The following is a 13,670-nucleotide window of genomic DNA, read 5'->3' as shown; positions in this document are numbered from 1 at the left end:
CAAAATGTAGCAAATCAATACCGCCTTTTTAATAACGCAAAAAGCTTTTTAAAAAGTCAGATAAACTTGATATCAATATTTCTCCTAAATCTCACAGTATTGCGATACCGGTTTGATGGTGCTTTTTTGTTTACTTTATACATACCACTTGGTGTTGTCGGTGCCTTTGGTACGTCAGTTGTCAGCTGAGGATCTGCAAAACAAGTCACAGTATTAGCGTCACAGAAGCATTTGATTCAAACGTGTGTTTCGAAATGAGCAAATTGTTGTAGGTTCACCTGAAACAAACACGGGAAATTTGTCATACATTGACACATAAATACAAATAATTGAGAGAAATATATGCGGTAAAAGTGTGTTTATTAGCCTGACCTGTCGTTGCAGCCGTCGAAGTTATCTCAAACTGGTCCATCACAAATGTTCTTGGTTTCGCTGTGGTATCTGTAACAAAAACGTAATTATTATTGTGTTTTTTTCAAGACAACTATGATTACATTGGATTCTCTGAGAAAACTAGACGTTGTCAACAAGCTACTATAACGGGAGCATGAGTATGGTCTTCTGGCAGAAATGGATGATCGAGCTACTCCTAACGCCTTAGTCTGACTCACTGGAAAGTAATAATAAGACGAGGGTGACTTTGCTACCATTCTAAGAGACTCACACAGCTTAGTGAAAACTCCATAGTATCTTCGCCTTCAGCGTAATGCAAAATTTACTACTAGTAACATTATCTATATCCTTGAATGTGTTTGCATATTTTACAATGAAGTGGCAGACCATTTAGCTGGAAATGTCTTGGCATTTGGCATCATCAGCTAAAATTGCGACAAAATGTCTGGGCAAACTAATGTTCAAAGTACTACACCGGTGGAGGAAAGACTGTTTGAAGAGGAAAGAATAGTTGGTCCAACGAGGAGATCGAGGAAGAGTATATCTTCGTGGAGAGAAGATACACTGAGTACTCTGCATACACTTAAATGTAATTAAGGATATCAATCTGAAAATGAATGTTCGACAGTGGCCAATATACTGGTATGAACCTGACGCCAGCTGCAATATGCGTCATTCGGCCAAACACTCAATATTCGATTTGGGGAGTGGCTAAATCATAACCGTTAAAACGACCTGTCACAATGAAACATTATATATAACTTTAATTCCCTTGTGAAATTGCCTAATGAATCAAGGAAAACATATTTAAAAAAATGTCAATTCAGGTTGCTGTCACCTTTTCTTTTAGGCGGAGTGGTGAAGTCTTCAAGCCAAAAAGTGTTGGTATTTATCTTTAATTCCGGACTGGCTGTCGTTGTCAGCACGGTCTCCGTTGTTCTCAGCAACTTTGTTGAGGCAGGGAAAGACGTCGCTGTGTCTTTTACCGCGTCAATGTAGTCAGCTGAAAACAAAATGAAATCATCAAACGAAGCCTATCATAGAGTTTCATGAATTATATAGGTACATACACCTGGTAACAGAGTATCCATTGAGATGATAATTGATATACATATTGCCGTGAAAAAAATCATCAGATCCCCCCGTTTAATATTAACAATTCTATAAGGAACGCAATACATAAAATGTATAAAATGGGTTGTTAACATACCGGTGGTACCAAAGCACATAACTTCAGCACTACGTCCGTACATGCTGACGGCTTCAATCCGGATGATGTACTTCGTTATCGGGAAGAGTTCCGTTATGTTGAGCTCCATTTCGGCTGGGGAAATGCTGTAACGATAGACAAGGCTTCATCATCATGTATAAGAATCATAGCATAGGTTATATCATCTTGTATAATGGCAGAACGACAATACCAGGCTTACGTACTTCTAAACCAATAGTGATGTATGTTGATGACATCCAGTTACTCAATACAATGCATAAGCAAACTGGATTTTTTCTTTGACAGAGTTAGGAGTTTCAGGCAGCGCCTACTGTTTTTCATTAGCGAACTGTTAATGACTTGATAACGACTATTGTCTCCCCATCTATGATAAGAGTATGCTCTTGGTAGAAAAAAAACGGGTGGAAAGCAAGCACAATGCCACAATCTGTTGATTGTAAATGATGCTACGTGATTAAGGAAAAAACGTTAAATGATCAACTACAGACAGAAGTAACACTAGTTACGTAGAAGTCCATTAAGCTGGTGTGTTACTTCGAAGGGTGTGTGTGCAGATACAGATCTTTGTATAAGAATCATGGCATAGGTTATATCATCTTGCATAAAGGCAGAAAGCTTACCTAATATGTATCTTTTCCTGACTTGTAGCATCGGTTACCGTGAGATCATAAGATATCACAGCTGCAACAGGTGGAGTCCATACCACGTGCAGCCAGCTGGAGGAGACGGTCTCAACTTTCAACTCAGTCGGTGGGTCCGTACCTTTACATTACAAAGTAATGAATCCGTGAATAGTTTCATCGAAGTATATAATACACTTGGTATTAACGTTGTACCTGCTAACATTGCGGTAGTCCTCATGTTACCTTCCTCGGGGCAATACTGACCAGTTCCACTTCTGCAATTAGTAGTGGGAAGTAGAACCACAGTCAGTATTGTCCTCAGAAAAGTCAAGTGGAAGATTTATTAAAACGTCGGCAGTTAATTCGTGTAGTGGCGTAGAATAACGTTTAACAACAAAAATGTTGACGTCTTCGTCGTTTAATGATGATGTGAGAAGTTTCTAGAGTTTCTTTTAATATTTTTGCTACATTAAATAAATAAACATACTGTATGACATTAAAACAATCATCAATCTCGATAGTAGGTGATCGTCGTTTCTCTTTACTTGACATGAAAGCTTTATAGATGTTGCAAAAGTAAAGAAAGTTTTGCATGTCTTCAGTCTTAAACGTACCTGTGGTAGCCATTAGATCAATTGTCCCACTATTCCCAAACCTGCTGACCGCTGTTAAGCTGATGGTGTACTGAGTTGCAGGAACAAGTCCATATAGCCAGTAGTTACTGATGTCTCCTGGAAGGGTGAAAGAGCTGAGTGCTCTTCGTTCCCTACGTTGCTCTGCGCTGCTGTAGGTCAATTGGTATTCCGACAGCTTAGCCACTGGTGGGATCCAGGACAGAGCCAGGTTGCTGTACCTAATGTCGTCCACTAACAGCTGCCTTGGAGGATCCGTATCTGCCGTTTACATGTAAAAAATGGCGTCATACTTGTATCAAGATATAAAGGTATCGCATTCATCCTCAACTGAGGAAAAGCATGTACTTTCAAGTAGCTATTAGCAGTGCAATACAGATTCAATGCGGCTCTGATTACAACTCGTCTAGAAAAGTAGACGTGTAATGTCAGAAGTTACCAATTTGAGTAAAATGTCATGAGAGATGGAATGTGTTTAATGTAATACACTGTGGCAGGTCTGCATTTAAAATATGTGGTCAGTTCAAAAGTTAAGTACAAGACAAAAAATGTTGCTGATTACCGACCTTTGAAAAAATTAAGATGACTTTCGATATACAACTCTTGAGATAAGCAACATTAATGTTTGTATTAAAGAAAACGTTAAGGCAGCAATCCTAGTAAGGTAGACGTATAGATGTTACCAATTGGAACAGAATTTCATAAGCGATATGGAAATGTGTGCGATGGAAAGAAGTAGCAATCGCACACACAGAATATTCATTCAGTCTCATTAATATAAGATATTGAGTTTTTACCTGTTATGATGGCTACGCTTGCTTGCGGTCCCTCGACGGAGAGACTGATGCACGTTATTGCCACCACGTACTCTGCAGCCGGAGTTAGATACGTGAAAGCGGTCGAAGTCGCTGAGTCAAGCAGATACTGTGTGGAAACTGTGAGTGCTGTTTCCTTGTCTATCAGCCACACCCTGTACGCAACCACTTGAGCCCTGACAGGCTTTTGCCAATGGAAATTGGCTGAATTCTCGGTGACGTGGCTGAAGGTGAAGTTCATGGGAGGCGGCATGTCTGTATTTGAAATAGGTGGTTAGTTCATACGTTCTGACAAAAATAGTCACTGATTACCGACCTTTGTAAAAATCAAGATGATTTTTGAAATACAATTCTTGAGATAAACAACATCAATGTTTGGCAATTAATGTTTTTATCGAATATAACTTAATGGTAGTGCATTCCAAGGGTTTATATGTTTCTTTCAATTATAATTCATTTAAGCATCCAGTTAGATAATTAGTGAAACATTCCTAACTGTTGATCTAATGTTTCTCTACATAATATAATAGCATAATTACCAGTAGTGCACTCTACATCGGCGTTAGCGCTATCATTCCACAGTCCAAAGCTAAGAACCGTGAGGGAATACTGCACCCCGCTGAACAAGCCGGATATTGTAGCATTGGTGTCATTACGACTCAGGAACGTTGTCATCACTGAAGACTGGGAGAATCCTGAGCAGGAAGAATGTAATAAAATGACTAACTTTACCAATCAGTGGCCAAAAGAAGAATATCATAACTTTATTGCACAACAAATGTTGAAGATACTTGTAGTGTTCATTAGTGTACATTTTAGTGAAATCAATACATTGAGTTAAAGAGTGTTTATACGAATATCATAATTCTATGATGTTCAGAAAAAAATCATTATGTATTATGCACAACTATAGAATCAAACCTTTGTCATAATTTCTAAACGCAAAGTTAATAAAGGAGAAGAGAACTGCAAAAGGAGGGAAACAGAAAAAAACTTACCGGATACTGGGATATACATAACACTGTAACCCATAATGTGAGCAACTGGCTTCTTCCAGCTAACAGAGATGGAGGTTGTTGTTGTGGACAAGCAAGTCAGACGTGACATGGGGTCAAATCCTGTAGGATAAGATATGCACAGAAACAGCAAATCGCTTTGGTATCATCTCTCTAGTCCCCAAGCATATCATGTGATGTGTGCATGTCTCTTACATTTATTGTCTCTTAAGTCTATTGAAGGCTATTCTACTGGCAAAGTATGTCTGTTTGATGACCAACAATACATACTATTATGTTAGAAAAAAAATGTTATCCCTGAAAACATGCAAGAAGCGAGCTATGATTGAAAAACATTTAAAGCCCTTACCGTTACAAGCAAACTGGTCCGTACTTATGTTATACCCGGTCGCACATGAGCAGTTGAAGCCACCAATGGTGTTGGTACAGAACTGCCCACAGCCTCCGTTTGCTGTCTCACATTCATCAATATCTAATAGCAAAAAAATGCAACGACTTAATCGATTATATAACCTCGGATGATGTGGTATAGAGGAACAAGTAAAGATATTACATTATGTATATATTACAAAATCATACAAACCATCACAGGCAAATCCGTCGATATTCAGGATGTAGCCAGGATGACAGAGGCACTCAAAACTACCGATGGTGTTGTTGCAAATCTGCCCGCAGCCGCCATTCGCAGTATCACATTCATCGATATCTTTGAATAAAAAGAAAATAACACATTTAAAAAAAATATTCTGAATGGTGTCACGTGTATGCAAAATAAATGTGACATACGTTTAACCATTTCAACCATAAAACCTATTTTGTGCAATGTAAATCATGCTCTTTTCCGTGGATCCGACTTTTCCCGTTTTTCATACCTACATATTGTTTTCTTTACTTTGTAATATTTAAGGTGATATTCATTAGGCCAAACGGGACCCTAAATACCACAAATCACTGACGGTTTGTCCGAGAGGAAAGAAAAGAAGCTGTAACGAAAAAAAAATTGTAAACGTTAAAACCCAACGTCACATTACCTACCATTACACGCGAAACCGTCTCCATTCAATACATAACCATTGTCACAGACACACTGAAAACTTCCAATGGTGTTGCTACACATCTGCTCGCATCCGCCATTTGCTGTGTGGCATTCGTCGACATCTAAAGAGAAAAGAAACATTAACAGTAAGTAAAACAGCAATACTAATAAAAAATGATTTGCTGATTTAAGAAAATAAGAAACAAAAAGACAGAAAAATACAGAAAGATATTCCTCACCATCACAGGAAAACCCATCGCCATTTAAGGTGTAGCCAATTCCACATGAACACTGGAAACTTCCAATGGAGTTGGTACAAGTCTGGTCACAGCCACCGTTTGCAGTGTCGCACTCATTCACGTCTGTATGTTAACAATATGTATTTATTGTGAGTAAAACATGCATCAACAGATGCTAGGGTTAATAAGAGCCCGAATGTTTCATATCAATCCATGTACTAAAGACTTGTAAGAGACATATGTCGAATTTATTCAGCACTTGTGACTTGTTAGTCTAGAAAATATTTTTATCGTAATGACGGACATAACTTACCATCACAAGCCAATGCATCGCTATTCAATCTGTACCCGGTAGAGCAGGAACAATCAAAACTGCCGATGTTGTTCGTGCAATGCTGCTCACAGCCACCATTACCAGAGGCACATTCATCTACATCTGTGGTGAAAAAATATGGGGAATGTACAAGGCGTTAGTAGCGGGAAATGCCAGACTATAAATTGCTACATACATATCGTCATTGTAGTTTTTTTCTACGTCTAGACGTGGAGACTAATAAATCATAGTAGAAGCACCATGATAATGACAACGGTAATATAATAGTAATGATGGCTATGATAATGACGAAGACAACGGATTTTAAGACGGTGATGACTGTGAGGAGATTTCCTTTGGGTAGACTCCGCAATTAGTGAAAAGCTAAAGGCACACTCATAATTTACCTTTTTAACTAAAGTCATAATATAACATAGCATAACATGTAAAATTTGCGAAACAGAACGTAATATACCAAAACAGAAATACCTACCGTCACAAGTAAAACCATTACTGTTTATGCTGTAGCCAGCCCCACAGGAACATTGAAAACTCCCGATGCTGTTCGTACAAGTCTGCTCACAGCCACCGTTGGTAGAGGTGCATTCATCCACGTCTGTATTGATAGATAAATAAAACCAAATGCATACTTGTCTCGCAGGGTTAAAGACTAAAAAAGCAGTGTCTAAAGTTGTATTCAGAATATGGATAGACTATATTTCTAATTATGACGACTCTTGCCTTCATAAAATTGCACACGCTGCTCTGTCATTGGCTTTTGGTTTTAAGACGTTGATTGACATTTTTCATGGAGCAAACGAAAATTTGTCTTCCGATATTTTGAACTAATCTTGTGTACATCTATCCTGAGAAATGCTGTAGTAAGATAGCTGACACGTTCGTAAATGTATTTTACTTTCGTAAATGTATTTTTCTTGTCGAAACATTGCTTCATGTATGAAATGCCTATGAATATGGATTGCTGTACTATTTTATTGTCATCAACAAATAAAAAGGAATAACAAAGACACATACCGTCACAAGTAAATCCGTTACTATTCAGACTGTACCCATTCTGACATGAGCACTGGAAACTCCCGATAAGATTGGTGCAGGTTTGCCCGCAACCACCATTTCCAATGGAGCATTCGTCGATGTCTGTATTAAATCATAAATATGTTTTAATTTTCTTTGATTAAGTACTGAGAACTGTACTTTTTTTCTATTGACAAAAAGTACAAAATCAAACGAAAACATTTTTCACCCAACGTACTTTTATTCAACAGGCAGAAAAAAGATTGTGAAGTAAAATATGTGAATCAACAAACATGAGTTTAATTGAATATATCATTTACTTTTTATGTGCAGTCAAACTCTCATGTCTTATCTGCTATGTCTATGTTAGTAGAATTTCTTGAAGAGTGGCTATTTGGTTTATTTTCTAAGCCATATTTAGACCTCATGTGTGCAGAACAGCTGCCAGAACCGACAAGTGAGTGTTGCGCGAGCTTCGTTTACTGGGTGATTTTATTATGATGCAACCTGGTCTTTTAAAACACGTTGTATTACATTTGATAAGAGGGCTATATTTTTGAGTACGTGTGACTGTCTGTCTGACGTCTAAACGGCGTACCTTGTAGGTTTTCGATGATATTTTGTTGGTAGTTATACGTGTTGGCCTATAGTCGTGATTTTGGGATGGTGCATAAATAGCTTTTGTGTCAGGAACGAAGTGACAGACGTTTTGGCCCTCTTGCAGCACAGAACTATTTCTTGCATGATATGAAATTTACTCACCGTCACAAAAAAATCCGTTGGCATTCAAATTATAGCCATTTCCACAGGAACAATAAAAACTGCTTATGGTGTTGGCACAGGCCTGGGCACAGCCACCATTGGCACCCGAACATTCGTCCACATCTGTATTTAAAAAAAGATGACAAACATACTGAAATATTATCGTGCTTGCATTTAAAATGTTGCTGAGAAGGTGTGTTGTTCTCTTGTTTCTTCTTTTACCTAGTGACACGTTATATGGTTCAGTAGCAAGACCTTTGACGGGTTCCCAGCCGTTTGTCCGGCTTATAACATGGCAAATAGCCCTCTTAGTTGCAGGCAAATGGGCATGAATTGTATACGTATCTATGAAATACTAAATCCTTTGTAATATTCAATGCCGTGTCTCACCAGCACAAGTGCGACTGTCGCTATTTAACCTGTAACCAGTTCCACAAGAGCACCAGTAGCTTCCGATGATGTTGTTGCAGTTCTGCTGACAGACGTCATTTCCAACGTTGCATTCATCGACGTCTGTAAAATGTAAACGGACAACACATAAAATGTTATGCATTGCCTACAAGACAAGTATTTTCCCACCTGAAAATTCCCTTAAATGATCTTAAAAAGACTGAAAATAAAATAGCTGTAAGATAGCACAGCTAAAGCCATAATCCTCAACACTGATTTGAGACTTACAAGTACATGGCACTACATGATAATTGATATATGCATGTGTCCAAACTTACAGTCTTGCCGTATGTAAGATAATGCTTTGCTTCTTACCATCACATGTGGAGCTATCTACGTTCAGGTTGAAACCGGTCACACAGGAACACTGGAAACTGCCCATTGTGTTGCTGCATACATGGTCACAGCCTCCATTTGCGGCTGAACATTCATCAATGTCTGCATACAGGCAACAAGGAAAAGGACGTTCACAATACAGCAAGTACATTGATACATTTAGAATACAACAATAGACAGGATTTTCAGACAATTGACCAATAATGCTAAATATCAATGCACTTACATAGGAACCTAAAAAAGAATACGCGACCTTTTCCAGATAGTTTTGTCTGGAGACCGGACTCTGGCGAAAAGTTTGTAAATTCCTTACGCAGCCATATAATATCGTTAATTTACAATTTGCTAGCTTCCAGCATGTATAGGTACAGCGATGTTTTAGGAATTGTCAACGTTCTATATGAAGCATCGTTTTTTACAATAAAAATCGGATGCTCAAAACCGATAGAAATAGCATAGATATTTCATCCCTGTGTGCGTAAGAGATTTGTGTGTGTGTTTGTGAGTCACAGAAAATTTATCTTCTGGGAAGAAAGTCCTGTCATATTTGGAGAAAGGGAAGACAAAAATTCTTGTATTTCTTAAGAGTTGAATCTGGTTTTAAAAAAAAAATAGAAATTTCTAGATTTTTTTCTTGCATTATAAGAAAAAAATATGAAAATTAATGATTGAATCCCTAGAAATTTTTTTTGTAGTTTCTCGTTTTGCTTGAATTTTATTTTACATTTTCTTCCTGCAAGAATATTTTCTTCATATAATAATTGCCCATGGGTTAAGCAAAACAAGCAAAAATCATTTTGGCAGTGTGTGTGTGTGTGTGTGTGTGTGTGTGTGTGTGTGTGTGTATGTGTGTGTGTTTGTGTGTGTGTGTGTGTGTATGTGTGAGTAGGTGTGATAAACAAGAACATCTCATAACAAGTTATTTTGTGGTGAATTACAACCATTCTGACAAAAATCCTTCTAGAGTCATCTTATCGACTAAAATATTTTGTAAAACTGGATTTCTCTATGTCTATTGTATCCTACCGTTACATGATGGCGTGTTACTGCTCCATGTTCGGTCTGCCTGACACGTAGAACTAGAATCTCCAACCAGATCATAACCTAGGTCACATGTAGACGTCACCACGTCCTGGTAGAAGTTGGAGCCACTGGAAATGCCATTTACAGGAGACGACAGCACTGGGCACTGCACACCTGGGATACATATCATTAAAAGCTTTAGACGTGACGAAACAGTATCTTGGAAAGAGGTTGTAATCAGACTATACAAATATACCGAAATACTTTTTCCATTGCTGTTATCTACATTTCCCTTGCATTATATGCCTTTAAAGAGACTCTCATACAGTCAAGAGTTCTATTGCACCACATTTAACATGGTTATATTTACAACATGTGTACCTGATAAACAGTACCGACTTTCACAGGGGAAAATTAATTCGACATGAAAATATCGTCATCATTGGCGCAACTATCTAGTTATCTGTATCGGATCATTTTAGACAGAACACTTCTGTCTTACGTGTGCATGTTGGGACGTTCCCAGTCCATGTTCTGTCAGCTTGGCAAGTCAAGCTGGGAAGTCCAACAAGCTCGTATCCAGGATCACACCAGAACGTCAACACGTCCTGGTAGTAATTCTCGCCAGACTTTTGACCATTGTCAGGAGCTGCTAGCAGTGGGCACTGTACGGCTGAAACATGAAGTACGACATGTTTTAAAGTCCATCGTTGGATAGACAACTAAACGCTATTGTTCTTTGAACATGTCTGATACCAAATGGAGTCCTTTTATGGTCCTTCTGATACCTAAATATAAGTATAAAATCGATTCTTACGTGGACAACGGGGAGCGCTGTCAGTCCACGTGCGATCTGCCTGGCACGTTATGGTTGCCGAGCCATCAAGTTCGTAACCCGAGTCACAGGTGAAGCTCATCACGTCCTGGTAGTAGTTGCTGCCACTCGAGCCACCATTTGTAGGAGACTGCAACGCTGGGCACTGCACGCCTGGTACCAGAAATCAAATTATAGATGATTATAAATAAATTACTTGTGCCAAATAGAACGAAACAAAATTGAAAATTCGGAGATAAGGGTAGCTGTCATTCCTTAATCAATTTTCAATGAGCTGTGGTCTCTGTTAATAGAATCGCTGTCTTCTTTCTAAATATGTAGGTAATGATCATCCTTAGTCAATGAAAGTCCATCTGTTTCAATAGACACAATTAAAGTTCCATACGTGCGCAGGTTGGGACGATATCACTCCATGTTCTGTCAGCTTGGCAGGTCATGCTGGGAGGTCCAACCAGCTCGTATCCAAGATCACACCAGAACGTCAATACGTCTTGGTAGTAATTCTCGCCAGACTTTTGACCGTTGTCAGGAGCTGCTAGTAGTGGACACTGTACGCCTAAAAATTGAAGTACGACATGCTTGAAAGTGCAGTGCTGGGCGGATAACTTCACAGTATGGTTCTTTCAATACAACAAGTATTGTTGTCTACCAAATCCTTTCTATAATCACTTTGGTATCTTCCTCGTGGCTATACTGACTTATCTTTCACTGCTAGATAACATTGCATTCGCAAGAATGTGGTACCAAACATGGCTAAGCTTGTATCACCCTCATACAAAGAATATACACCCTCATAGAAGATAACTCTGAGGAGCCATAGAAACGTTGGCTGGTGATTGGTATTGCCTGTCTATAAACGAACCACGACATCTTGTAAAATACCAACCTGATGGAACGATTCATTAATAGCTAAGTAGATCAATTCGAACAAAGGAAAGACTTTTTAATATTTTCAACAAGGCTAGCTGGAGATGAAATTGATTCTTACGCGGACAACTTGGAGCGCTGTCAGTCCACGTGCGGTCTGCCTGGCACGTTATGGTTGCCGAGCCATCAAGTTCGTAACCCGAGTCACAGGTGAAGCTCATCACGTCCTGGTAGTAGTTGCTGCCACTCGAGCCACCATTTGTAGGGGACTGCAACGCCGGGCACTGCACGCCTGGTACAATAATAAAGATTAAGTGGAACTAATAAAATATCATTCTATTGTGTATCTAGATTATTCTCACAAACATGCAGGTCTGTCATTACAGATAACAGCTCTATCCTGTGTCATACAGTGCAGCTAGGGACTCCTTTTGGAATGACAGATTTTTTTAAATTGCCATTTCTTTTATTGGTATTGCCGTCTGCGTTCCAAATATGTGACTAATTATTATCCTTGGCCATTGAGAGTTCTTCTATTTTAGTAGACAGAAACTTTCTCTCATACGTGTGCAGGTTGGGACATTATTACTCCATGTAGCGTCAGCTTGGCAGGTTACACTTGAACTTCCCACGATCTCATATCCAAGATTGCAGCTGAACGTCACTACGTCTTGGTAGTTATTGCCGCCATTCATTCCACCGTTGTTAGGGGCTGTCAGCAGTGAGCACTGTACAACTAGTACAAAGAGTAATTACGTGTTTAGAAAAGTCATTTCGGTCCAATGTTCAAAGTCATATATAAAGAGAGAAAGAAAGACCTTCATTAAAGTTAAAGTTCGATATGTTACGGTTATGGCATTTTTTGTTAGAATCAGCAAAAAAATCATAAATTTCATATCACTGCCGAAATTCATAGCTAAGCACAAGCCTTCCTTTATCTATAGAATATTCTATGTTCATCTAGATGCCTAAACGTATCTTATTCATTTTGTTTCTGAACATCGTACTTGCACATGTTGGTGGACTTCCACTCCAGGTTAGGCTCGACAGGCAGGAAAGTGTAGAGGAACCGACCAGGTTGTATCCTACATTGCAGGTGAATGTGAGCATGCCCCCGTAGAAGTTGGAACCGCTCACGGCACCATTTGTAGGGGCTGTCAGTATGGGACACTGTCCAACTGTAGGCAGATTAAACGTGACACAGTCACTATGCTGTTTATACATAAAGAAATATTAATTAAGAAAAGAAATACAACGAAAGAAAACATAAAAAGACAAAACTGTTTCAAAACTTTCCTATCTTTATTTACTTTGTTCATTACCATCTGCTAAGAATGTAGAATGACGAATATCATCATAAAGATACTGCATAAAAACAAAAGCCGTACACTGACATTGAAACTGTTTCATGTTCCAACGTTTCACTTACGATCACAAGTTGGAGCACTTGGACTCCATGATCCTGAAGACTGACACGTTTGTGCAGAGTAGCCATTCAGGTTGTATCCTGCGCTACACGAGTAGGAGGCCACATCTCCGTAGTTCCTGGAGCTGTAGCTTACAGCGCCGTTTGTAGGGTTGGATAGTGTGGGGCACTGCACGACTGTAGAGTAGAGAAGAATGTGTTTAATCATTCTAAAGAAAGACAGAAATCTATAACGTATTTTGAAATACATGAATCATTATATTAACGATTAAAACAAATTTTTGGACTCATTTTCTGTCTCCAATTTATGGATTACCTTATAACATGGAAACATAAAGTCTAACTGCAGCAGCTAAAATGTTTTATATAGCCATTCAACGTGTTTCATATTCCACATCCCACTCTGAATACCTGCACAAGTTGGTGCAGTTTGACTCCATGAGCCTGAAGACTGACACGTCCGTGTAGAGTAGCCATTCAGGTTGTATCCTGTGTTACACGAGTAGGAGGCCACATCTCCGTAGTTCCTGGAGCTGTAGCTCACAGCGCCGTTTGTAGGATTGGATAGTGTCGGGCACTGCACGACTGTAGAATAGAATATATTTGGTTATTCTAAATTAAATCTAATTAAAGACAAA

General features: G+C 38.9%; 1 protein-coding gene across 1 annotated transcript; it reads right to left on the bottom strand.

Annotated features, from left to right (window-relative positions):
• Positions 1–56: 56 nt before the first annotated feature.
• Positions 57–9,650, bottom strand: LOC118406515 (tenascin-like). Its single transcript, XM_035806577.1, has 18 exons — positions 9,647–9,650; positions 8,861–8,983; positions 8,486–8,608; positions 8,156–8,218; positions 6,299–6,421; positions 5,986–6,108; positions 5,746–5,868; positions 5,294–5,416; positions 5,060–5,182; positions 4,693–4,812; positions 4,234–4,389; positions 3,677–3,949; positions 2,862–3,140; positions 2,245–2,386; positions 1,604–1,728; positions 1,232–1,396; positions 373–441; positions 57–193 (listed from the first exon to the last, which is right to left on the bottom strand). The coding sequence occupies exons 1-18, from the start codon at positions 9,648–9,650 to the stop codon at positions 57–59; spliced, it is 2,394 nt and encodes a 797-aa protein (XP_035662470.1).
• Positions 9,651–13,670: the final 4,020 nt, after the last annotated feature.

Source organism: Branchiostoma floridae, chromosome 19, assembly GCF_000003815.2.
Source record: "Branchiostoma floridae strain S238N-H82 chromosome 19, Bfl_VNyyK, whole genome shotgun sequence".
Lineage (NCBI taxonomy): Eukaryota > Metazoa > Chordata > Leptocardii > Amphioxiformes > Branchiostomatidae > Branchiostoma > Branchiostoma floridae.
This window is presented reverse-complemented; position numbering and strand designations above follow the sequence as displayed.